The 24,105-nt window shown below is 43.7% G+C and overlaps 1 protein-coding gene across 2 annotated transcripts in view; it reads right to left on the bottom strand.

The window, feature by feature from the left end:
- The window catches only part of UBR2 (ubiquitin protein ligase E3 component n-recognin 2), a 111,486-nt gene that overhangs the window by 41,674 nt on the left and 45,707 nt on the right, over positions 1-24,105 (bottom strand). For both annotated transcript variants that reach the window (XM_061625343.1, XM_061625342.1), the window contains exons 17-24: positions 18,006-18,116; positions 12,099-12,164; positions 11,052-11,174; positions 7,831-7,894; positions 3,325-3,449; positions 2,633-2,685; positions 1,539-1,641; positions 1,153-1,201 (exon numbers count right to left, since the gene is read on the bottom strand). In XM_061625343.1, coding sequence (XP_061481327.1) covers positions 1,153-1,201; positions 1,539-1,641; positions 2,633-2,685; positions 3,325-3,449; positions 7,831-7,894; positions 11,052-11,174; positions 12,099-12,164; positions 18,006-18,116 — 694 coding nt within the window. The remainder of the gene's footprint in view (positions 1-1,152; positions 1,202-1,538; positions 1,642-2,632; positions 2,686-3,324; positions 3,450-7,830; positions 7,895-11,051; positions 11,175-12,098; positions 12,165-18,005; positions 18,117-24,105) is intronic.

The following is a 24,105-nucleotide window of genomic DNA, read 5'->3' as shown; positions in this document are numbered from 1 at the left end:
ATGTTTTGTGTTTTTATTGTGTATTTTATTATATATGTGTGCGATATTATTGTAGCCGCCCTGAGTGCCCTATTGTAGGATAGAAGGGCGGGATAGAAATATTTTAAATAAATAAATAGTGGGGTTTGCTTTCAGGAAAGACTTCGGCCTATATCCTGCTCTTATAGGATCAAAGAAGTTCTGTTGCTAGATCGTATGCTGTACTAGCAATTTCTGATGAATGAAATCATGTGGGAGGGACACAGATCATAAGAGAAGTTCCCATGTCACCTCTGTTTCTAAAAGGGTTGGTGAAACAAAGATGAGAAATTCAAGAGGTTTCAACCATCAAAACACCACTAGAACAGCAAAGGATCTAAGCATAAGGAAGCAGCCATACTATACACAACCTTTGTTTCTGCAAATCTCAAATATCAGCCTTTCCATATGCTTCATTTTTCTATAGTCCATTACAAGCAGGAACAAAACATTTTTTGCAAGAATACTGATGTATTTGTAAAAGCACCTATAAAGTTATGTTCTAAGAAATATTTTAATAACCACATATAGATATTAGGCTATGATTCAAAAAAACATTTTCTATTCATCCGAAGCAGAAACACACAAATTGTGACCCTCCAAGTCAAACATCACAAGCAATGCATGGTAGCCCAGTAATTGTGCATATCTGCCTGGGACTGCAAGAAACAGAAAGGTGGCAGAGCAGCTGGTGGGCTTCTTGAGTATAACTTGGACAGCACTGAACTTGAACCTGCTCTGAGGGTTTGTTGCTGCAGCTCCAACAGCATATACAAGACAAGCTGCTACTGAGTTTGGGAAACAGCTTGACACGTCAGATGTACAATTACAGTAGTGCGAATCATTAAGAAAGCCCCAATTTCACATGTAGTTTATTTATTTAATTATTACATTTGTATAACACCCCATAGCCGAAGCTCTCTGGGCGGTTTACAACAATGTAGTTGTCTTAGGAACATATAAACACCCCCCTTCAGACTGCAGTCCTTTTGTTTCAGAATAATAGAAAAAAGCAGCTGTAGCTTGCAAATTTCTATTACCTTGAATCTAGCTCAGGGCCAACTTGATTTTTGAAAACACATTTTAAGAAGTGGGGGCAATTGGGCTACCCATGTTCACCAGCAAGACAGCTACCTGTATCTTCTCGGTTTTGTCGTCTTAGTTTCCTTTGGGCTTCCTCTGCCTTATAAAGAAGAAGAAATAGTTTTATTTACTAAATGCTAAATATGTTTCTGCATAATTAATAGACACGGTCATTTATTCTCCTGTTCTATTATACATATAAATATATATGAGTGCTACAACAATCCTGCAGCTTTGTCTCAGGTTTCATTATTATTAAAGACTGATTTCTTAGCAGTTTTGTTTAAATTTGCACCAGGCCTCAGTTTACATCTGTGTTTTAAAATGTTACTAGTTCTTGCAATACACGCCAGACAGCGAGAGTCAATGCAAGCAGTTTTATCATTTTCAAGATCCTGATAACAGAAATATTCAGCCTCATTATCTTTCATAGTTACCTTAGATTGCTCTGCCCTTGAAAAATGATAAAAATATAAGTTGAAATATTTAGCACATTCTGGTTTCAGCTCATATAATCCTCTGCCTGTTAGTCCTGGTTTCCTAAAACACAAACAAAACACTCAGAATTCACTCATTAATAACTGAACATTGCTTCTAAAGAAATTCCATGAAGTGAAATAGCTACTCTTTTGAAAACTCAGGACAAGCCACACTAGTCTGTTCAGGCACTATCTTACCCTTTTAAATAGTGTGCTAGAAGAAGCCATAGTAACAGTGAACAGTCTTGTAGCATCTTAACAGTCTAACAAAGCTTTTGAGGAATATTGTACCCAGTCACATGGATTTTAATCCACAAAACCTTAAAACCGTAATTCATTTGTTAGCATTTAAGGTGCTACAAGACTCTAATTTTTGCTACAACATGGCCATTCCTTTGGATTTTCCCCCCATGTAATATTTTCAGGCAACATTCAATGATGCCAACCTACTTTCATAATTGAAATCCGCTTCTGCAATGGGACTTCAGGGTTTTCTTCTTCCTCTTCCAGCCCCTATGTACCCTCAAAGTATGTTCAAGGGTCCCCCAACCTGCCAGTAGAAGGAGAAGCCCTGTGGTGGGAGCAGATACCCTGTAACACTATGTTGGATCTCCCCTTTCCTTCATATGTTTGTATGTATAGATAGATTAGATTAGATTAGATTAGATTGATAAACAACAAAAAAGGCAGGAGTTTTTGCTTTGTATTCTTTCAGATAAAATGACTAATATAGTCAATTATAAATTCCTACATATATGCCAGAGTTGTCCGTTTGACTACGTATGCTGTCAAAAGATAATAGGTAGCATATACTGTTTAAGAATGCAGTTAATTATAGCCTTAAGCAATATTTGCAAGTTTAAGTATGCAGTTAAGAATAGTCTTAAGTAATCTGTTGCAACTGTTCTTAATATTGTATTTTTAAACTGTTGTAACCTGCCTTGGGACCTCATGCTAAAGGGCAAGTAAAAAGCAACATGAACAGCAATTAGCAGGCTACACTTTGTCATTATTTCACACATTTAAAAAGGTGATTGCAGGAAGGACATTACTTGAAACAGGCAACTGCTTCGATCACACTTTCCATTCCAGTCTCTTTATTCTCCTGCATAATTTAAAAAGGAACAGAAAATAACACATCACTAGATAAGCATATGACTAGCCACTATTTCCCAAATATTTTCCTAAAACACCGATGTATCTACATCATCATCATGATTTATCAGTCTGAAAGGGTACCTTGGTGATTTCTCAGGATCACACTCTCTATCTGAACTTGGACAAATGATGATGATGGGGCACCATAATTCCTGCTGTGGTTGCCCACTTTCCTGTAATTTAAACTTCCACAGCAGCCATAGCACACCCCTATAAAATTTATCCTGTTATTACATGGCAATGCAAAATAATTTGACTACTGGCTCTCTCTATGCTTGAGTACACCACCCATCCCCCAAATCTCATCCCTCATGCTGCTGTAAGCATTCCCGCTATGTCTGGACTCATCAACAACAAAATGCCTTGAAGTTAAGAAAATACAATATACTGACAGATTTCTAGGGAGTATAACAGTAGGAAAGTCTAACACCAGTGCAAAATATTATGTCCTATAAGAACAGTGCTCTCTATTCCTGCCATCAAAATTGAATCTCTCTTCCTGTCTTCAAGGGGTTAACCACAATCCCAAAAGTTCTGCTATACACATATACAGGCTGTATTAAATGTATTTTTTAGTAATTCTCACATCTTCAGGCAATGCTTTTACTAATTCACTGTGAGCCATGGGCCTGATGCTCAATTGATGGATAATCTCTCTCTTGATTTCATCTGTAGCAGTGACTTGACCAACACCGGGGATAAATCTCTCTCCTGCAAAATAAATCCATAATTACAGGGAAATGTGATCAATTCCTTTTATTAATTATTCATGTATTATGCATTATGGCCTGCCTGGATAAAGACACATTAAGCCACTACACACATTACATATAGAAGAAAAGAAAGCAAAAGAAGTGTGCTTTGGCATGCCTTGGCAATCCAAACATTAAAAAAAAATGATGCAGACAAGCATCTGCTGAAACTGAAAGCAATGTCGCTAAGTTTACCATAACGACAGAGTGGGCTAATGAGAGAATACAGAAACACAGGAAGCTGTCTTAAACCATTGGTCTATCTAGCTCAGTGTTGCCTACTCTGACTGGCAGTGGCTCTCCAGAGTTTCAGGCAATAATCTTTCCCAGCCCCACCTGGGACCACCTGGGAATAAACATGGAACATTCTGCATGCAAGGCAGATGTGCTATCACTGAGAGACAGTACATCCCCAAAGAAGAGACAGCAAACATCAGAGAGGGGGACAAGACTGAGGAAGAGCTCTATTATGACTGACAGGTCAAGCTTGTCATCAGAAGGAATTATTTATCCAGAAAGCAAATCACTCTTGTCTCTTCCCATCCGAAATCAACTTTTTAAAAGGTGCCTAGCACAAAAGTCCTTAAACCTATTTTTCCTAGAGGCACTTTCCTCGTGTCTTCAATTTTCAGAGTAACTAAAACTCTATAAACTATTGTTACTCCTTTTTTTTACCCAGTCTAAGACTGTAATGGCTGCCCTTGCAGGAATACTACTTCATCTATATTCTTCTGAAGTTTGGCAATTCATGCTCTGTAAATGGGTGACTTGCCTGCAAATTTCTACCGAAAAACAGTTAAGGCATTTCCTTTACTACTACTACTACAATAATAATACCCGACATAAAAGCTCTTGGACCTTTTTGTCTGTAATCTGACGGGCTACATCTACTCTGGAGTGCCTAGGATGCCTGTAAATTTTAATCTATTTCTGTCAAAAAGAAAAAAAGCATTTTGAATAAAATTTTGGATAAAAACCAAAGAAATGATGAAATTTTAAAAGGGGTAGGCCTAGAAGTAGGCATTGTGAGAGCAGGGGCACAGGATATAAATTCAGAAGAGCAAAATTACCACAGGCCTAACCACAAGTGCCAAAGACACTTGAAGAGAGACACTGCTTACAAGTGCCTGTACGCTAATGCTAGGAGCCTGCAAACCAAGATGGGAGAACTGGAGTGCTTGGTCTTAGAGAAGAGCATTGATATAGTGAGCATAACCGAGACCTGGTGGAATGGAGAAAACCAGTGGGATACAGTTATCCCTGGATATAAACTATATCGGAAGGACAGGGAAGGACGTATTGGTGGCGGAGTCGCTCTATACGTGAAAGAAGGCATTGAATCCAGCAAGCTCGAAACCCCAAAAGAGGCAGACTCCTCCACAGAATCGTTGTGGGTGGTGATACCGTGCCCCAGGAGGGACTTAATACTGGGAACGATCTATCGTCCCCCTGATCAAAATGCTCAGGGAGACCTTGAGATGAGATATGAAATTGAGGAAGCATCCAAACTAGGAAATGTGGTAGTAATGGGTGACTTCAACTACCCGGACATAGACTGGCTGCATATGTGTTCCAGTCATGACAAAGAAGCAAAGTTTCTAGATATTCTAAATGACTATTCCCTAGATCAGTTGGTCATGGAACCGACCAGAGGGACGGCAACCCTGGACTTAATCCTCAGTGGGGACCGGGACCTGGTGCGAGATGTAAGTGTTGTTGAACCGATTGGGAGCAGTGACCACAGTGCTATTAAATTAAACATACATGTAACTGGCCAATTGCCAAGAAAATCCAACACGGTCACATCTGACTTCAAAAGAGGAAACTTTACAAAAATGAGGGGATTGGTAAAAAGAAAGCTGAAAAACAAAGTCCAGAGGGTCACATCACTCGAAAATGCTTGGAAGTTGTTTAAAAACACTATATTAGAAGCTCAACTGGAGTGCATACCGCAGATCAGAAAAGGTACCGCCAGGGCCAAGAAGATGCCAGCATGGTTAACGAGCAAAGTCAAGGAAGCTCTTAGACGCAAAAAGTCTTCCTTCAGAAAATGGAAGTCTTGTCCAAATGAAGAAAATAAAAAAGAACACAAACTCTGGCAAAAGAAATGCAAGAAGACAATAAGGGATGCTAAAAAAGAATTTGAGGAGCACATTGCTAAGAACATAAAAACCAACAACAAAAAATTCTATAAATACATTCAAAGCAGGAGACCATCTAGGGAGACAATTGGACCCTTGGATGATAAGGGAGTCAAAGGCGTACTAAAGAACGATAAGGAGATTGCAGAGAAGCTAAATGAATTCTTTGCATCTGTCTTCACAGTGGAAGATATAGGGCAGATCCCTGAACTTGAACTAACATTTGCAGGAAGGGATTCTGAGGAACTAAGACAAATAGTGGTAACGAGAGAGGAAGTTCTAAGCTTAATGGATAATATAAAAACTGACAAATCACCGGGCCCGGATGGCATCCACCCGAGAGTTCTCAAAGAACTCAAAGGTGAAATTGCTGATCTGCTAACTAAAATATGTAACTTGTCCCTCGGGTCCTCCTCCGTGCCTGAGGACTGGAAAGTGGCAAATGTAACGCCAATCTTCAAAAAGGGATCCAGAGGGGATCCCGGAAATTACAGGCCAGTTAGCTTAACTTCTGTCCCTGGAAAACTGGTAGAAAGTATGATTAAAGCTAGATTAACTAAGCACACAGAAGAACAAGCCTTGCTGAAGCAGAGCCAGCATGGCTTCTGCAAGGGAAAGTCCTGTCTCAGTAACCTATTAGAATTCTTTGAGAGTGTCAACAAGCATATAGATAGAGGTGATCCAGTGGACATAGTGTACTTAGACTTTCAAAAAGCGTTTGACAAGGTACCTCACCAAAGGCTTCTGAGGAAGCTTAGCAGTCATGGAATAAGAGGAGAGGTCCTCTTGTGGATAAGGAATTGGTTAAGAAGCAGAAAGCAGAGAGTAGGAATAAACGGACAGTTCTCCCAATGGAGGGCTGTAGAAAGTGGAGTCCCTCAAGGATCGGTATTGGGACCTGTACTTTTCAACTTGTTCATTAATGACCTAGAATTAGGAGTGAGCAGTAAAGTGGCCAAGTTTGCTGATGACACTAAATTGTTCAGGGTTGTTAAAACAAAAAGGGATTGCGAAGAGCTCCAAAAAGACCTCTCCAAACTGAGTGAATGGGCAGAAAAATGGCAAATGCAATTCAATATAAACAAGTGTAAAATTATGCATATTGGAGCAAAAAATCTGAATTTCACATATACGCTCATGGGGTCTGAACTGGCGGTGACCGACCAGGAGAGAGACCTCGGGGTTGTGGTGGACAGCACGATGAAAATGTCGACCCTGTGTGCGGCAGCTGTGAAAAAGGCAAATTCCATGCTAGCGATAATTAGGAAAGGTATTGAAAATAAAACAGCCGATATCATAATGCCGTTGTATAAATCTATGGTGCGACCGCATTTGGAATACTGTGTACAGTTCTGGTCGCCTCATCTCAAAAAGGATATTATAGAGTTGGAAAAGGTTCAGAAGAGGGCAACCAGAATGATCAAGGGGATGGAGCGACTCCCTTACGAGGAAAGGTTGCAGCATTTGGGGCTTTTTAGTTTAGAGAAAAGGCGGGTCAGAGGAGACATGATAGAAGTGTATAAAATTATGCATGGCATTGAGAAAGTGGATAGAGAAAAGTTCTTCTCCCTCTCTCATAATACTAGAACTCGTGGACATTCAAAGAAGCTGAATGTTGGAAGATTCAGGACAGACAAAAGGAAGTACTTCTTTACTCAGCGCATAGTTAAACTATGGAATTTGCTCCCACAAGATGCAGTAATGGCCACCAGCTTGGATGGCTTTAAAAGAAGATTAGACAAATTCATGGAGGACAGGGCTATCAATGGCTACTAGCCATGATGGCTGTGCTCTGCCACCCTAGTCAGAGGCAGCATGCTTCTGAAAACCAGTTGCCGGAAGCCTCAGGAGGGGAGAGTGTTCTTGCACTCAGGTCCTGCTTGCGGGCTTCCCCCAGGCACCTGGTTGGCCACTGTGAGAACAGGATGCTGGACTAGATGGGCCACTGGCCTGATCCAGCAGGCTCTTCTTATGTTCTTATGTTCTTATGAATTTCCTAATAATGAACAGCAGGGAATAAAGCTGATTCAGGTGGACTCTGAGCTGAACTGGGCACCTACAAAGTGTCTCAGATCAAGATGTGCCAATTTATCAAGTGCTGAATCAGGGTCTGAACCATATATTGCGGTTGGTGCACATCCCTTGTTTACAAACCCATCCAATCCATAGTACATTAACTGAAATAAAATACAAACTTACCAACAATAATTATAATTAGGTACAACATTTCTTCAATGAGCGTACTATTTTGTTGAACCACATCCTGAAAGAAAAGGGAAAATATATTCAATGGTATGCTTTACACAGAACACTAAGCCATGGTTTGTTTGAATATCCAAACCGAGTCCAGTAGACTAACCATGGTTTGTTGCTGGTTTACATACCATACCTACCTTTAACTATGATTTGACAAGAATGTCTGAATCCAACAACCTTGCTTAACCATGGTTTGTTCTATCATCCCAGGTACTCGCCAAGCTGCAGAGCTATGAGGTCAAAGTCCCGGCTGGTTGGCTTGTCTATGGGACAACTTGTGGTTTTGGAGAACAAGCCACAGTTTAGTGAACACAAGATAGTGCTGGAAGATGAGGCCCCCAGGTCAGATGGAACTCAGCGAGCTACTGGGGAAGAACAATGGACAAGTACGAATAGTGCTGTGACTGATGATGTAGCTGGGTCAAAGCCAAATGGAAGCCCAAAGGCTGATGTGCACAGATGCGAAAGGAGAGTCCGGAGTTGTACGATGTACACAGCAGGAACAAGGAATGTGAGAAGCATGAACCAAGGAAAGTTAGAAATTGTCAAGCAAGAAATGGAATGCATCAACATTACAATACTTGGTGTGACTGAATTAAAATGGATGGGAATGGGACATTTTCAGTCAGGCAACTATAAAACATTTTATGCAGGAAATGATAAATTAAGAAGAAACTGGGTTGCTTTAATAGTGAGAAGTAATGTAGCAAAAGCAATTAGGAGCTATAACACAAGGTCTGAGCCAGTGATATCAATGAGATTTAACAGGAAATCAGAAACACGGTTAGAACCCTAAATGTAACAATACAGTGACTAGTACATAGGGACAAAGAAAACTATTACAATGGTTATTGTATAGAAATAGAAGAGGACAACAAAAAGGGTAGAACAAGAGCCCTAGTCCAAAAGATCAGAGAAATTAAAGGGAAATTTAAACCAAGAGTAGGGATGTTTAATAATCAACAGGGGAACACACTGACTGACTGAGATAAAATAAAAGGACTGAAGAACTCTATAAAAAAGATGCAAGGATGACAGATTCGTTCACGGAGGAACTGTAAGATGAAGAACCAGAAATTTTAGAATGTGAGGTGAAAGCTGCTCTTAAAATACTTGGAAGAAACAAATCACCAGGAACAGATGGCATACCAATAGAGTTGCTACAAGCTACTGAGACTGAATCTGTCCAAATTTTGACATAAATCTGTCAAGAAATATGGAAAACTAAACAATGGCCCACAGAGTGGAAGCGTTCCATATACATCCCAATTCCAAAGAAAGGGGATCCCAGGGAATGCAGCAATTATCGAACTATTGCCTTAATATCCCATGCAAGTAAAGTAATGCTCAAGATTCTACAACAAAGGCTCTCAACATATGTGGAGCGAGAAATGTCAGATGTCCAAGCTGGATTCAGAAAGGGAAGAGGCACCAGAGATCATATCGCAAAGATATGTTGGATAATGGAATGGACCAAGGAATTTCAGAAGGAAATCACCCTGTGCTTTATAGACTACAGCAAAGTCTTTGACTGTGCAGATCATAAAAAACTATGGGATGCTTTAAAAGAAATGGGGGTGCCACAGCATCTGATTGTCCTGATGCGCAACCTATACTCTGGACAAGAGGCTGCTGTAAGGACAGAATATGGAGAAACCGATTGGTTCCCCATCAGAAAGGGTGCGAAGCAGGGGTGTATTTTATCACCCTACTTGTTTAATCTATACACTGAACTTTTCATACGGAAAGCGGGACTGGACCAGGATGAAGGAGGTATGAAAATTGAAGCGAGAAATATCATTAATTTAAGATATGCAGACGATACCATAGTACTAGCAGAAACTAGTAATGATTTGAAGCGAATGCTGATGAAAGTTAAAGAGGAAAGCACAAAAGCAGGACTACAGCTGAACGTCAAGAAGACTAAAGTAATGACACAAGATTTATGTAACTGTAAAGTTGACAACAACGACATTGAACTTGTTAAGGACTATCAATACCTTGGCACAGTCATTAACCAAAATGGAGACAATAGTCAAGAAATTAGAAGGAGGCTAGGACTGGGGAGGGTAGCTATGACAGAACAAGAAAAGATCTTCAAATGCAGAGATATATCACTGAACACTAAAGTGAGGATCATTCAGACCATGGTATTCCCGATCTCTATGGATGGATGTGAAAGTTGGACCGTGAAAAAAATGGATAAGAGAAAAATCAACACATTTGAAATGTGGTGTTGGAGGAGAGTTTTGCGCATACCATGGACTTCAAAAAAGACAAATAATTGGGCGTTAAAATAAATTAAACCAGAGCTATCACTAGAAGCTAAAACGATGAAACTGAGGTTATCCTACTTTGGACACATCATGAGAAGACATGATTCACTAGAAAAGACAATAATGCTGGGAGAAACAGAAGGGAGTAGAAAAAAGAGGAAGGCCAAAAAAACGATGGATTGATTCCATAAAGGAAGCCACAGACCTGAACTTACAAGATCTGAACAGGGTGGTTAACGACAGATGCTATTGGAGGTCACCGATTCATAGGGTCGCCATAAGTCATAATCGACTCGAAGGCACATAACATCAACAAAAAAAATTATTTTCTGCTGTGGAACTCTATTATATTCCTTGATACATCCTCAACCCCAACGAGTAACTTGGGTAGGATTTCTTTTTCTAGATTTACCCAGCCAGTCGTGTGCTGTTGATAACAGGACTCACTTAGCTGAGGATGAGGTTTGGCACATAAGACTTTGTTTAGATATAAAACTAGAAAGAACATGTGGAACTTTCATCCCTGTGCATCCATGAAACAAGGTGAAACTAGTAACAACCAGGAAAAATTTCCTATTACAGCAGTATGACAATGGAACCAATTACCTAGGGAAGTGATGGGCTCTCCAACACTGGAGACATTCAAGACGCAACTGGACAGCCACCTGTTGGGTGTGCTTTAAGTTGGATTCCTGCATTGAGCAGGGAGTTGGACTCAATGGTCTTATAGGCCCCTTTCAACTCTACTATTCTATTATTCTATGACTACTTTTACAAATATTTTATGGATTTCTTATTGTAGACTAAGTCTAATATACTGTACCTTGTAATCCCTTTGCTACATTTTAAAAAAGCATTGTATGTAACTTTCAACAGCCTATAACATACCTTATTGGAATTTTCAGAACTGAATCTTTTGCCAAAATCTGGAGTACTAAATATCTGATAAAGTTCAAAGCGACTCAGCATTATCATCAGGAAGTGATTTGGATCCATCATGGATGCACCTGTCTAAAGACATTTTAAATATATTTATTATACTGACAAGTTGAAGATAGGACATTTATTATGTGTTTTAAAAATAAGCTTTTTAAGCTTGTTTTGGAAACACGAATACTATACTGTGATAAACCATGCAACGTATGAAGTTTGTTTTAATTTAAAAGCACAAATCCTCTTTAGAATTGCCTAGGAAGCAATAAAGGACTTAAAAGAACAACACATTTAATTTTGTGCATTTTAAGTTAAGCAGCAAACTGAAATATTTCTTTTCAAATCTTTGAAATTACTGGTTCTGTTTAGAATTTGTTCATATACTACATGTTCATAACCCGAACATGGCAGCTACCTTAGCCAAGGATATAATAAGAGTCTTTTCCAAAGTGTGCACGAAGATTTTAGATGCGGATGTATGCAAGAGGGCAAGTTATAGAAAACCCACACACCTCTTACATACGGGGTGTGTGTGTGCCTGTGAGTGTGTGTGTGAGAGAGTGAGAGGGAGAGAGAGTGAGTGTGTGTGTGAGTGAGAGAGAGAGTGTGTGTGAGAGAGTGAGAGAGTGAGTGAGTGAGAGAGAGAGAGAGAGAGAGAGAGAGAGAGAGAGAGAGAGAGAGAGAGAGAGAGAGAGAGAGAGAGAGAATTATGCTTCAGTGTCAGCATCCTGGGTTTGCAACTGAATGAGAGAATACACATATACACACAGAACATCACCGTATTGGGGAACCTTCAGACATTTAAAACAGAACCTAAACAATAAAATACTTTTTAAACATCTCAAGACATATGAGAAAACATGAAGTAGTCTAAGAAACTGCCTTTTTAAAGAAAGCAGTCACATTTCTTAGGGTATAAAGGGCCCTTTAAACAACCATACTGAGCTAATAGAAAAGACCATAGACATATAAATATCCATAAATACCATTAAACAAAGTTACCTGAAGCATTACTATATCTTTGTCAAACATCTCTCTTCTGCATTTCACATTATGATAGTGGTATATCTAGAAGGAAGAAGTTTTTCATTGTTAAATTCGTAATTCATATGCAATATAAGGTACCGAAGCTTTATCATAACAGAAGGATATTATAGCTAGAATGAGCCTGAGCAAAGCCTGAGGCTTTCATGCTTCCCCTTGCCCCTTCTCTATTCTCTATTTATTAGGACTTCTGCTACATTTACTTTCACTTTTCACAAATCTTGTCATACAAACCAGAGACCATGGTTTAAAGCAAACTCTTATTACTTAAAACAAGCCACTTTCATAATCCATTGTTTGAAGCTGGCTTGTTTTGAGCCATGATCTCTGGATTGTACGTAATAGCAAGCCACAATTCATGAAAACTAAAAGCAAGCACTGCAGAAGTCCTTCTCCCAGCCTCCCAGGAGGTGTGCACAAGCCAGAGACTTCACTCAGACTCATCATATCATGTAGACCAAAACCATGGTTTGGTGTTACATGCAAACGAGTCAATAGCATTGTTACAATGGTGCATTCTTAAACTATGGAATTTGCTCCAAGACACAGTAATGGCCACCAGCTTGGATGGCTTTAAAAGATTAGACAAATTCATGGAGGACAGGAATATCATAAGAACATAAGAACATAAGAAGAGCCTGCTGGATCAGGCCAGTGGCCCATCTAGTCCAGCATCCTGTTCTCACAGTGGCCAACCAGGTGCCTGGGGGAAGCCCGCAAGCAGGACCTGAGTGCAAGAACACTCTCCCCTCCTGAGGCTTCCGGCAACTGGTTTTCAGAAGCATGCTGCCTCTGACTAGGGTGGCAGAGCACAGCCATCATGGCTAGTAGCCATTGATAGCCCTGTCCTCCATGAATTTGTCTAATCTTCTTTTAAAGCCATCCAAGCTGGTGGCCATTACTGCATCTTGTGGGAGCAAATTCAATAGTTTAACTATGCGCTGAGTAAAGAAGTACTTCCTTTTGTCTGTCCTGAATCTTCCAACATTCAGCTTCTTTGAATGTCCACGAGTTCTAGTATTATGAGAGAGGGAGAAGAACTTTTCTCTATCCACTTTCTCAATGCCATGCATAATTTTATACACTTCTATCATGTCTCCTCTGACCCGCCTTTTCTCTAAACTAAAAAGCCCCAAATGCTGCAACCTTTCCTCGTAAGGGAGTCGCTCCATCCCCTTGATCATTCTGGTTGCCCTCTTCTGAACCTTTTCCAACTCTATAATATCCTTTTTGAGATGAGGCGACCAGAACTGTACACAGTATTCCAAATGCGGTCGCACCATAGATTTATACAACGGCATTATGATATCGGCTGTTTTATTTTCAATACCTTTCCTAATTATCGCTAGCATGGAATTTGCCTTTTTCACAGCTGCCGCACACTGGGTCGACATTTTCATCGTGCTGTCCGCTACAACCCCGAGGTCTCTCTCCTGGTCGGTCACCGCCAGTTCAGACCCCATGAGCTTTCTGCTTCTTAACCAATTTCTTATCCACAAGAGGACCTCTCCTCTTATTCCATGACTGCTAAGCTTCCTCAGAAGCCTTTGGTGAGGTACCTTGTCAAACGCTTTTTGAAAGTCTAAGTACACTATGTCCACTGGATCACCTCTATCTATATGCTTGTTGACACTCTCAAAGAATTCTAATAGGTTACTGAGACAGGACTTTCCCTTGCAGAAGCCATGCTGGCTCTGCTTCAGCAAGGCTTGTTCTTCTATGTGCTTAGTTAATCTAGCTTTAATCATACTTTCTACCAGTTCTCCAGGGACAGAAGTTAAGCTAACTGGCCTGTAATTTCCGGGATCCCCTCTGGATCCCTTTTTGAAGATTGGCGTTACATTTGCCACTTTCCAGTCCTCAGGCACGGAGGAGGACCCGAGGGACAAGTTACATATTTTAGTTAGCAGATCAGCAATTTCACCTTTGAGTTCTTTGAGAACTCTCGGGTGGATGCCATCCGGGCCCGGTGATTTGTCAGTTTTCATATTATCCATTAAGCTTAGAACTTCCTCTCTCGTTACCACTATTTGCCTCAGTTCCTCAGAATCCCTTCCTGCAAATGTTAGTTCAGGTTCAGGGATCTGCCCTATATCTTCCACTGTGAAGACAGATGCAAAGAATTCATTTAGCTTCTCTGCAATCTCCTTATCGTTCTTTAGTACACCTTTGACTCCCTTATCATCCAAGGGTCCAATTGTCTCCGTAGATGGTCTCCTGCTTTGAATGTATTTATAGAATTTTTTGTTGTTGGTTTTTATGTTCTTAGCAATGTGCTCCTCAAATTCTTTTTTAGCATCCCTTATTGTCTTCTTGCATTTCTTTTGCCAGAGTTTGTGTTCTTTTTTATTTTCTTCATTTGGACAAGACTTCCATTTTTTGAAGGAAGACTTTTTGCGTCTAAGAGCTTCCTTGACTTTGCTCGTTAACCATGCTGGCATCTTCTTGGCCCTGGCGGTACCTTTTCTGATCTGCGGTATGCACTCCAGTTGAGCTTCTAATATAGTGTTTTTAAACAACTTCCAAGCATTTTCGAGTGATGTGACCCTCTGGACTTTGTTTTTCAGCTTTCTTTTTACCAATCCCCTCATTTTTGTGAAGTTTCCTCTTTTGAAGTCAAATGTGACCGTGTTGGATTTTCTTGGCAATTGGCCAGTTACATGTATGTTTAATTTAATAGCACTGTGGTCACTGCTCCCAATCGGTTCAACAACACTTACATCTCGCACCAGGTCCCGGTCCCCACTGAGGATTAAGTCCAGGGTTGCCGTCCCTCTGGTCGGTTCCATGACCAACTGGTCTAGGGAATAGTCATTTAGAATATCTAGAAACTTTGCTTCTTTGTCATGACTGGAACACATATGCAGCCAGTCTATGTCCGGGTAGTTGAAGTCACCCATTACTACCACATTTCCTAGTTTGGATGCTTCCTCAATTTCATATCTCATCTCAAGGTCTCCCTGAGCATTTTGATCAGGGGGACGATAGATCGTTCCCAGTATTAAGTCCCTCCTGGGGCATGGTATCACCACCCACAACGATTCTGTGGAGGAGTCTGCCTCTTTTGGGGTTTCGAGCTTGCTGGATTCAATGCCTTCTTTCACGTATAGAGCGACTCTGCCACCAATACGTCCTTCCCTGTCCTTCCGATATAGTTTATATCCAGGGATAACCGTATCCCACTGGTTTTCTCCATTCCACCAGGTCTCGGTTATGCTCACTATATCAATGCTCTCCTCTAAGACCAAGCACTCCAGTTCTCCCATCTTGGTTCGCAGGCTCCTAGCATTAGCGTACAGGCACTTGTAAGCAGTGTCTCTCTTCAAGTGTCTTTGGCACTTGTGGTTAGGCCTGTGGTAATTTTGCTCTTCTGAATTTATATCCTGTGCCCCTGCTCTCACAATGCCTACTTCTAGGCCTACCCCTTTTAAAATTTCATCATTTCTTTGGTTTTTATCCCAGGGGGGAGGTTTATTCCGAACAGGACCTTTCTCAGCTCCTGTCGGGTTTCCCCCCTCAGTCAGTTTAAAAGCTGCTCTGCCACCTTTTTAATTTTAAGTGCCAGCAGTCTGGTTCCATTCTGGTTCAAGTGGAGCCCGTCCCTTTTGTACAGGCCCGGCTTGTCCCAAAATGTTCCCCAGTGCCTAACAAATCCAAACCCTTCCACCCGACACCATCGTCTCATCCACGCATTGAGACTGCGAAGCTGGGCCTGTCTGGCTGGTCCTGCGCGTGGAACCGGTAGCATTTCAGAGAAAGCCACCTTGGAGGTCCTGGCTTTCAGCATCCTACCTAGCAACCTAAATTTTGCTTCCAGGACCTCACGGCTGCATTTCCCCATGTTGTTGGTGCTAACGTGCACCACGACCACTGACTCCTTCCCAGCACTGTCTACCAAACTATCTAAACGACGGGGGATATCCGCAACCTTCGCACCAGGCAGGCAAAACACCTTGCCGTCTACACGCCCATCACACACCCCACTGTCTATGTTCCTAATGATCGAATCACCCACTACAAGGATCCCTCCACCCCCTGGAGATATATCCTCGGCACGAGAGGATAGCTGTTCATCCCCCAAGGAATGGGTCCCTTCTAAGGGATCGTTTCCCTCTTCCTCAGCTGGATGCTCTCCTTCCCTGAGACCATCGTTGTCCACGATAGCAGGAGAGCTATCATTGTTGGAGTGGGACACAGCTATAACGTCCCTGAAGGCCTCCTCCACACACCTCTCTGCCTCTCTCAGCTTTTCCAGGTCCGCCACCTTGGCCTCAAGGAAATGAAGTCGTTCCCGGAGAGCCAGGAGCTCATTGCACCGAGAGCATACCCACGACTTCTGTCCAACAGGCAGATAGTCGTACATGCTGCAGGCGGTGCAAAACACTGGAAAGCCCCCACACGCCTGCTGGCTTCTTACCTGCATAGTTTTGTTTAAGGTTTATTACGTCAATGGGTTGGAGACTGCGGTTTAGTTGAGGTCAGGGAACAGACGGGCAGAGTGGGGGGCCCTGGCCTCCTCGCCCTGCTGCCAAACTCGCTCTGCTGCTTAACTCGCCTTGACGCTTTGTCAGCTGGGGCTCCCTCTAGCTCGTGGAGCAGGCTCCCTCGCTAGGGTGCTCTGACTTTATATGTGTGGCTGGTTCCTCCCAGCTACTGCTGCCAGCCAATGATGTGTTACTTGAGGCTGATGGCTATCAGCTGGGGCTTAACTCTTTAGTATTCTCTCAGGCTTCCTTCCTGAGCGAGGGGCGGGGCTGTTTAAGCTTTTGGCTGCTTTTAATCTCAGCAAGGGGCTGCGCCTTCCAGGCAAGTCTTTTGTGTTTGTTGTTTTCCCACCTAGAACAGCCTGACCTTTCTTTAACCTAGGGAAACAGAGCTTGTGGTTGTGTTTCAGGAAGGCTGAAGCTGCCCTTTTTAGCAAGGACTGAGCTGACTCTCTCCCTGTATGTATCGGTGGAGTTTCCTTTCCCCCTTCTCTCCGACTGGAATTTAGCCTTGTTTACAGTGTCCCCTGAAGCTTTCCTGCTAGGGTGGTGTTGAAAACTAGCTTTCTATGGGCTTCCTTCTCCTAGGATCTGTCTCCTAAGATATAGGTTCTTTCAGGATTTGGCTCCTAGCTCAGGGTGACCTTGGGCTGCCCTTATTAGTTATTGCTCTGAGCCGTTTTACTTCAATTAAATAACGGAATAAATGGGAGCTACTTACCCTCTTTTCGCTCTGCTGCTTAACTCGCCTTGACGCTTTGTCAGCTGGGGCCTTGACGCTTCGTCAGCTGGGGCTCCCTCTAGCTCGTGGAGCAGCTACATCAATGGCTACTAGCCGTGATGGCTGTGCTCTGCCACCCTAGTCAGAGGCAGTATGTTTCTGAAAACCAGTTGCCAGAAGCCTCAGAAGGGGAGAGTGTTCTTGCACTCAGGTCCTGCTTGCGGGCTTCCCCCAGGCACCTGGCTGGCCACTGTGAGAACAGGATGCTGGACTAGATGGGCTACTGGCCTGATACAGCAGGCTCTTCTTATGTTTTTATGTTCTTATCTGCTAAACTATGTTGACAAGAATGCATAATACTATTTTTTCTTCAGAGCTAGTCTGAGAATGATAACATAACTTGCTGTATTACCAACTCATTTATCAGTACGTTATGGACTTAGGATGTCACCAGCAGCTTAGTCAATTTAAAAAAAAAAATACTTTAGATTTTTTAAAAAATGTTCTATATCTATAAAATACTTTCATACCATCCTTCAACAGATCTTGCTGGCCCATTTACAGCAACATATAACTTTGCCTCTCTTGTTCACTGACATACAGGGTGGAACAATAAACATTCAGAAAAGGGGAAAGTAAATCTTTACACTTAAAACTTACTTGGTTCACAAGTGAGAATCCATTTCTCCTCCACATGCCAGCATGTACTTGGCCACACAGAACTAGACATCGTAAGGGATGTTCTATCAGCATAGGTGGACTAAGTTCACTCTGCATTAATTGAACATAACACACAGAAAAACCTTAGACATTCAGTATGTTTTGTGAGGGCCTTAAAAATATTTAAGGATGTGAAGGAATCCCATGCCATCTTTTGAAAATAATTGAAAATGTTTCGTACTAGCTTGCATGAAACTAGTGGCCAGAAGGACAACTTTTGCAGCATTTCATTTCCCCCAAATCTTGGCTTGTCATTTTATTTTAATCAGAGACTGGATTATTAGAAATTCTAGTCAGTTTCAAAACAAGCCAAATTCAAAGTTTGTTATAAACCACAATCTCAGGGGCATTCACAAGAAGCCAAGATTAGGGGAAAATGGACCATTGGTCTCACCTGAAGGATGATTTTCATAGGAGGACTGCCATCAAGCGGGTAACATAGCTCCACCTATCGTCCAAAGGCAAGAATATTTTGAAGTCAAGACTAGGGGCATCAGGCCCCTCCCACTCTCCAGTTCATTTGCAGTGAGTCCAAAGAGAGATATCTAAAAATGCAGGAAAAAAGGCCAACGGGCCTACCAGCAAGAACATAACACAATAGCAATATTCATAATAATATGACTCTAGCATAGCGATATAACAGTAATAGCAGTCTTGACTTCACTAGTAAATCTAAATATAATAGCGTAACAGGAATATATAAAACCCCCAGAAAAATATCTAGGTATCCTCCAACTGGGAGGGTCGTGATGGCAGTCCTCCTATGAAAATCACCCTTCAGGTGAGACCAATGGTCCATTTTCCACAGGAGGACTGCCATCAAGCGGGATGTACCAAAGCAGCCCATAACAGGGAGGGACCACCCACATCCTAATAATCATTAAGAACCTGTTACAAAACTCGTCTGCCAAAAGAGGCATCGGCAGAGGCATAACGATCTATTTTGTAATGCCTTATAAATGAATGTGGAGTAGACCAAACAGCAGCTCTGCAAACATCAGCAACAGGAGCGTTGGTAGCAAAAGCAGCCGTAGTGGCCGCTGACCTGGTGGAATGAGCGGTAATGCTAGGTGGAATTGGAAGGTTAAGGGACTCATAGGCTAAGGTAATACATGCGCGCAACTAGCGGGATAAGGTGGAATTAGCTACTTTATGCCCCATAGAACGTGGATGAAAGGATACAAACAAAGACTCAGTTTGTCGTATATCCTGGGTCCGAGACAGGTAGGTCTTGAGAGCCCTCCGAACATCCAACGAATGCCAAGCCTTCTCTAGAGGATGGGTAGGATTCGGACAAAAGAAAGGAAGAACAATGTCCTGGTTGCAATGGAAAACTGAATTGACCCTGGGACGGAAGGAAGGATCAGTCTTCAGCACAACAGAGTCCTTGTGAAAAACACAGAGATGGCGGGCAGAAGACAATGCACCCAGTTCCGAAACTCGTCTCGCAGAGGTGATCGCGATCAGGAACAGGACCTTGAATGACAATAGACGTAAAGGCACAGTCCTAAGGGGTTTGAACGGAGGGCGTTGTAAAGCCTGCAGAACCTTCGACAAACTCCATGAGGGAAAGCGGTGGAATACAGCCGGTGAGCGTAGAGCGGTTCCCCTCAGAAAACGTTTGATGAACGGATGCGAGGCAACAGTAGCACCAGAGGAGGACACTGAGAGAATGGACGACAGAGTGGATGCATGTCGACGTAAGGTGTTGGGTCTAAGCCCCATCATGACGCCCCTATGAAGGAACTGCAGCACCTGTTGTATTCTGGCCTGGGAAGGATCGAAGTTCTGGGACTGACACCACCTGGAGAATGCCATCCAAGTATGTTGATATATACGAGTGGTAGATGGTCGTCTCGAGGCCAATATAATGTCAATAACAGCGTCAGAGAGGCCAGACCTCAAATGTCCCCGTTCAAAAGCCACGCTGTTAGGTTGAGCCAATTGGGGTCCTGATGCCATATTGGGCCCTGGAATAAGAGGTCTGGCCTGACTGGGAGCGTCCAAGGGTCCGTCACTGACATGGCAAGGAGATTCGAGAACCACAGTCAACGGGGCCAAAATGGTGCTATCAGAACCAGCTTGGCCCTCTCGCATCGTGCCTTCCTCAAGGTTCTGGCTAACAGTGGTACTGGAGGGAAGGCGTACAATAGGCCATCCGGCCACGGTAGCGACAGAGCATCCACCGCTTCTGCTGTTGTGTCCAGGTATCGTGAGAAGTACCTGGGAAGCTGGCAATTGTGACTGGAGGCAAACAGATCGACTGAGAAGATGCCGAACCGACGCTGGAGAAGATGGAAAATGGTCGGAAGAAGTTTCCATTCTCCCGGAAAAACCTGTTGTCTGCTGAGCCAGTCTGCTGTCACATTCCAAATTCCTCTGAGGTGTTCTGCTTTCAAGGATTGTAGATGTTGTTCTGCCCAGTCAAATATGAGGTAAGCTAGGTTCTGCAGAGAATGGGACCTAGTTCCCCCTTGTCTGTTTAAATGAGATTTCGCACACGTGTTGTCCGTTCGAATGAGAACATGGTCCAAGGGGAACAGAGACTGAAAATGGAGCAGAGCTAAGTGGACAGCCTTTAGTTCCAGCCAATTGATGCTCTGAGTCTGCTCTGCTTCGGTCCAAACCCCCTGAACGAACTGGGAGTTGCAGTGGGCTCCCTAGCCGAGGAGACTGGCATCTGTGGTGATAACAGTCCTGCGGGGTTCTCTGGAGCACCCTGGGTGAGATGTTGGACCCTCGTCCACCAGCGGAATGAAAGACGCAGTGCGGGGTTCAAGGGGATTGTTCGATGATTGGACCTGGCAATGTCCTGCTGAAATGGTAACAAAGCCCACTGAAGTTGGCGAGTATGAGCTCGAGCCCATGGCACAATATGGATGGTGGACACCAACATGCCGAGAGCCCTTGCTAGAAGCATGACGTCTGCGGTTGCATGGTGCATAAGAGACAGTGCGATGTCTATGATAGCGGTTATGCGGTCTGGAGACAGGAACACCGTTGCCTGCAGGGTATCTAACATCACCCCTAGATGTTGTAGGCGTTGGGTTGGTTGGAGATGGCTTTTGTCGAAATTGACTAGCCAGCCGTAGGTCTGCAAGACATGGAGCGTGAGCTTTAGATGGCGATGACCCAGCTCCCTGGAACTCGCCCGTATTAAAAGATCATCCAAGTAGGGGTAGATATGCACCCCTTGAAGCCGGAGGTAAGCCACTAGGATGAGTAGCACCTTGGTAAATACTCTCGGGGCAGACAAGAGACCGAACGGCATCGCTCAATATTGAAAATGCTGGGGGCCGAAGGCAAACCGAAGGAATTTTCTGTGGGCTATGCAAATCGGCACATGGAGATACGCTTCCTTTAGGTTGATAGAAGCCAGGAAGTCTCCTTCATGAAGGCTTTCTGTAATGGAGTGGAGGGATTCCATTTTGAATCTGCGATACTTTACGAAACGGTTGATGAACTTGAGGTCCAACACAGCCCTCCATGAAAAGATCTCGTTTGGGCACAGTAAATAGGAGGGAGTACACCCGACCTCTCTGTTGTAGGGACTGGCTCTATTGCCACTGTGTCCAAGAGGTGATGTATGGCTGTCTGCATGATGCAGTGCCTGGATGGTGCCTTGGGACAAGGAGAGGGATGAAATCTGTCTGGAGGAGTTGCCCAAAACTCTAGTGTATAGTCATAACAAAAAAGATCTCTGATCCAGGCGACCTGAGTCAGACGCAGCCAATGGTCTCCAAACAGAAGCAGTCTGCCCCCAACCGGTATCGCGTCAGTACTGTCTGTGCTGGCGAGACCCTCCCCGATATGAGGACGTTGAGGTACCTCTGCGTCCCTGGTACTGACCTCTGCCTGGGAAACGTCTGTTTCAGGCTCCCCTGGAGGAACGGAAATCATTGGTTCAGAAATCGTGGCCTCGTCCCCCAGGCCGCACTCCTCAAAAGGGCTGGGTCGTGCAGTATGAGGTGAAACGTCTGAAGGGCCTGCGATCAACGTTCCTGACAGTGGCCAAGACAGGCTTCCGAGCATCCTTGGAGTCAACAAGCACAGCCTTTAGGGCTTCCTCACCAAGAGTAATGAGCCTGAATAAGGTGCCCTTGATAAGTTAACCCTGGCTGTAGAGTCCGCTTGCCAGTGACGAAGCCAGAGGGTCCGCCGAGCGACTAACTGAGCTGCCATAGCTCTTGCTCCCAGCTGATTTGCATCCAAGGTGGCATCAGCCACAAACGCCGCCGTCTTGTGTAATTTCACCAGTGACCTCCTCAGAGAGATAGGATCGGGATTAGGATCATCTAAGAGGTCATCCAACCACATCATCGCTGCCCTGGAAAAGATGGAGGCTGATGCCAAGGCTCGCATGGAGAAAGCGGTGGCCTCATGGTTTTTGCGTAAGGCAAAGTCCAGCCTCCGCTCAGTGGCGTCCTTTAAATGTGAGTCCCCTTCCTTCGGCAAAAGGGACCTAGAGACTAGACTGGAAATCGGCTCATCTATGCCGGGGACAGCCAGTCTACTTGTAAAATCCGGAGCCAAAGAGTAAAGCCTGTCCGCAAGGGCGTTAAAACGGCGTGTTTTTAATGGGTGAGACCATTCGTCCTTGGCCAGTTTGGCAATAGGATCTGGCACAGGAAGGTAGTGCTCTGCTGGTGTGGGGGATTTCAGGACCCTGGCCCCTTTAATAGCGGGAGTGGTAGCTGCAGGTTGTGTAGATTGGAGACCAAGGGTGTTCAATACTCTGCGAGCAAGGGGCTGATAATCGGAGGCATCAAACAGGAGATAAGATGTATCCTCCTCTTGTTCCGACTGATCACTCCACTCGTCTCCTTCGGCTTGCATAGCAAATGATGGATCCTCCCCACAAGAAACGTCATCAACAAACCTGCCCCTGGCAATGTCAAAAGGGTTTGGAGAGCATGATGGATCTGCCTCATTGCGTGCATAGTGGCTCATATCATCGGGTTGTCTGCAAACACTCTGCTGAGGCATGGCAGTGACCTGTGACTGTGACTGCATTTGAGAGAAGAACGACAGCATGTCTTGTAGTTGCAATATGAACTCCTGAGATAGCTGCAGCCCCGGTGTGGGAGATGGTTGCACTTGTAGAGGCAAAGATATGGGCGGTTCAGCAGGCTGAGAAGATGAATGAGCCCTAGGTGGTAATATGGGAGGAGGATAGCTGGGTGCTGGCTGGTCAGGAAACCCTGCAAAGTCCTCCTCGGAGGATGCGGCTGGAGAATTAAAGAGATTTGTTAATGGTTCTTGGCCCGCCTCCTCAGAAACTGGGACAGAGACGTAGCGTGCCCGCTTGGTTGTGCTGTGGCTGGATATATGCTTGGTTTTGGCAACTGCTTTGGTGTGCTTGGTTGCCTTAGATTGTTTAGGCTTGGTTGCCTGAGCTGTCACTGGCTGTTCCGCCATCATATATTTTCGAAGGGGTTCAGTACACGGCCACGGATGGGGCAGAATGTACAGACCCAACAGGCTCAGTACACAGCCACGGATGGGGCAGAATGCACTGGCTCAGATGGCTAAGTATACGCCCGCGGATGGGGGAGAATATACAGTTCCAAACAGCCTTAGTACACGGCCAAGGATGGGGCAGAATGTATAATTTCGAACAGCCTTGGTACACGGCCACGGATGGGGCAGAATGTACAGTTCCAAACAGGCTTGGTACACGGCCACGGATGGGGCAGAATGTACAGTTCCAAACAGGCTTGGTACACGGCCACGGATGGGGCAGAATGTACAGTACCAAACAGCTTCAGTAGTCAGCTTCAGTCAGCAGTTTGAGTTGAGAGACCTGTGTTCTACTCTGCAGCACACACACAGAAACTGACAAAAAAGGCCTTGAAAAGAATCCTCTATTATTGTACTCTGCAGCACACACACAGAAACTGACAAAAAAGGCCTTGAAAAGAATCCTTTACTGTTGTAAGGTTAAACAGAAAGGGCGGGAAAAGGGGGAACGAATAAAATGGCGCCCGCTAAAAGAGCAGGAAAATAAGCCAATCAGAAAAGCGTAGGGACGAGGAAGAAG

The sequence above is a fragment of the Rhineura floridana genome, chromosome 4, assembly GCF_030035675.1.
Source record: "Rhineura floridana isolate rRhiFlo1 chromosome 4, rRhiFlo1.hap2, whole genome shotgun sequence".
NCBI lineage: Eukaryota > Metazoa > Chordata > Lepidosauria > Squamata > Rhineuridae > Rhineura > Rhineura floridana.
Note: the sequence above shows the minus strand (reverse complement) of the source record. Positions and strands in the feature narration are given on the sequence as shown.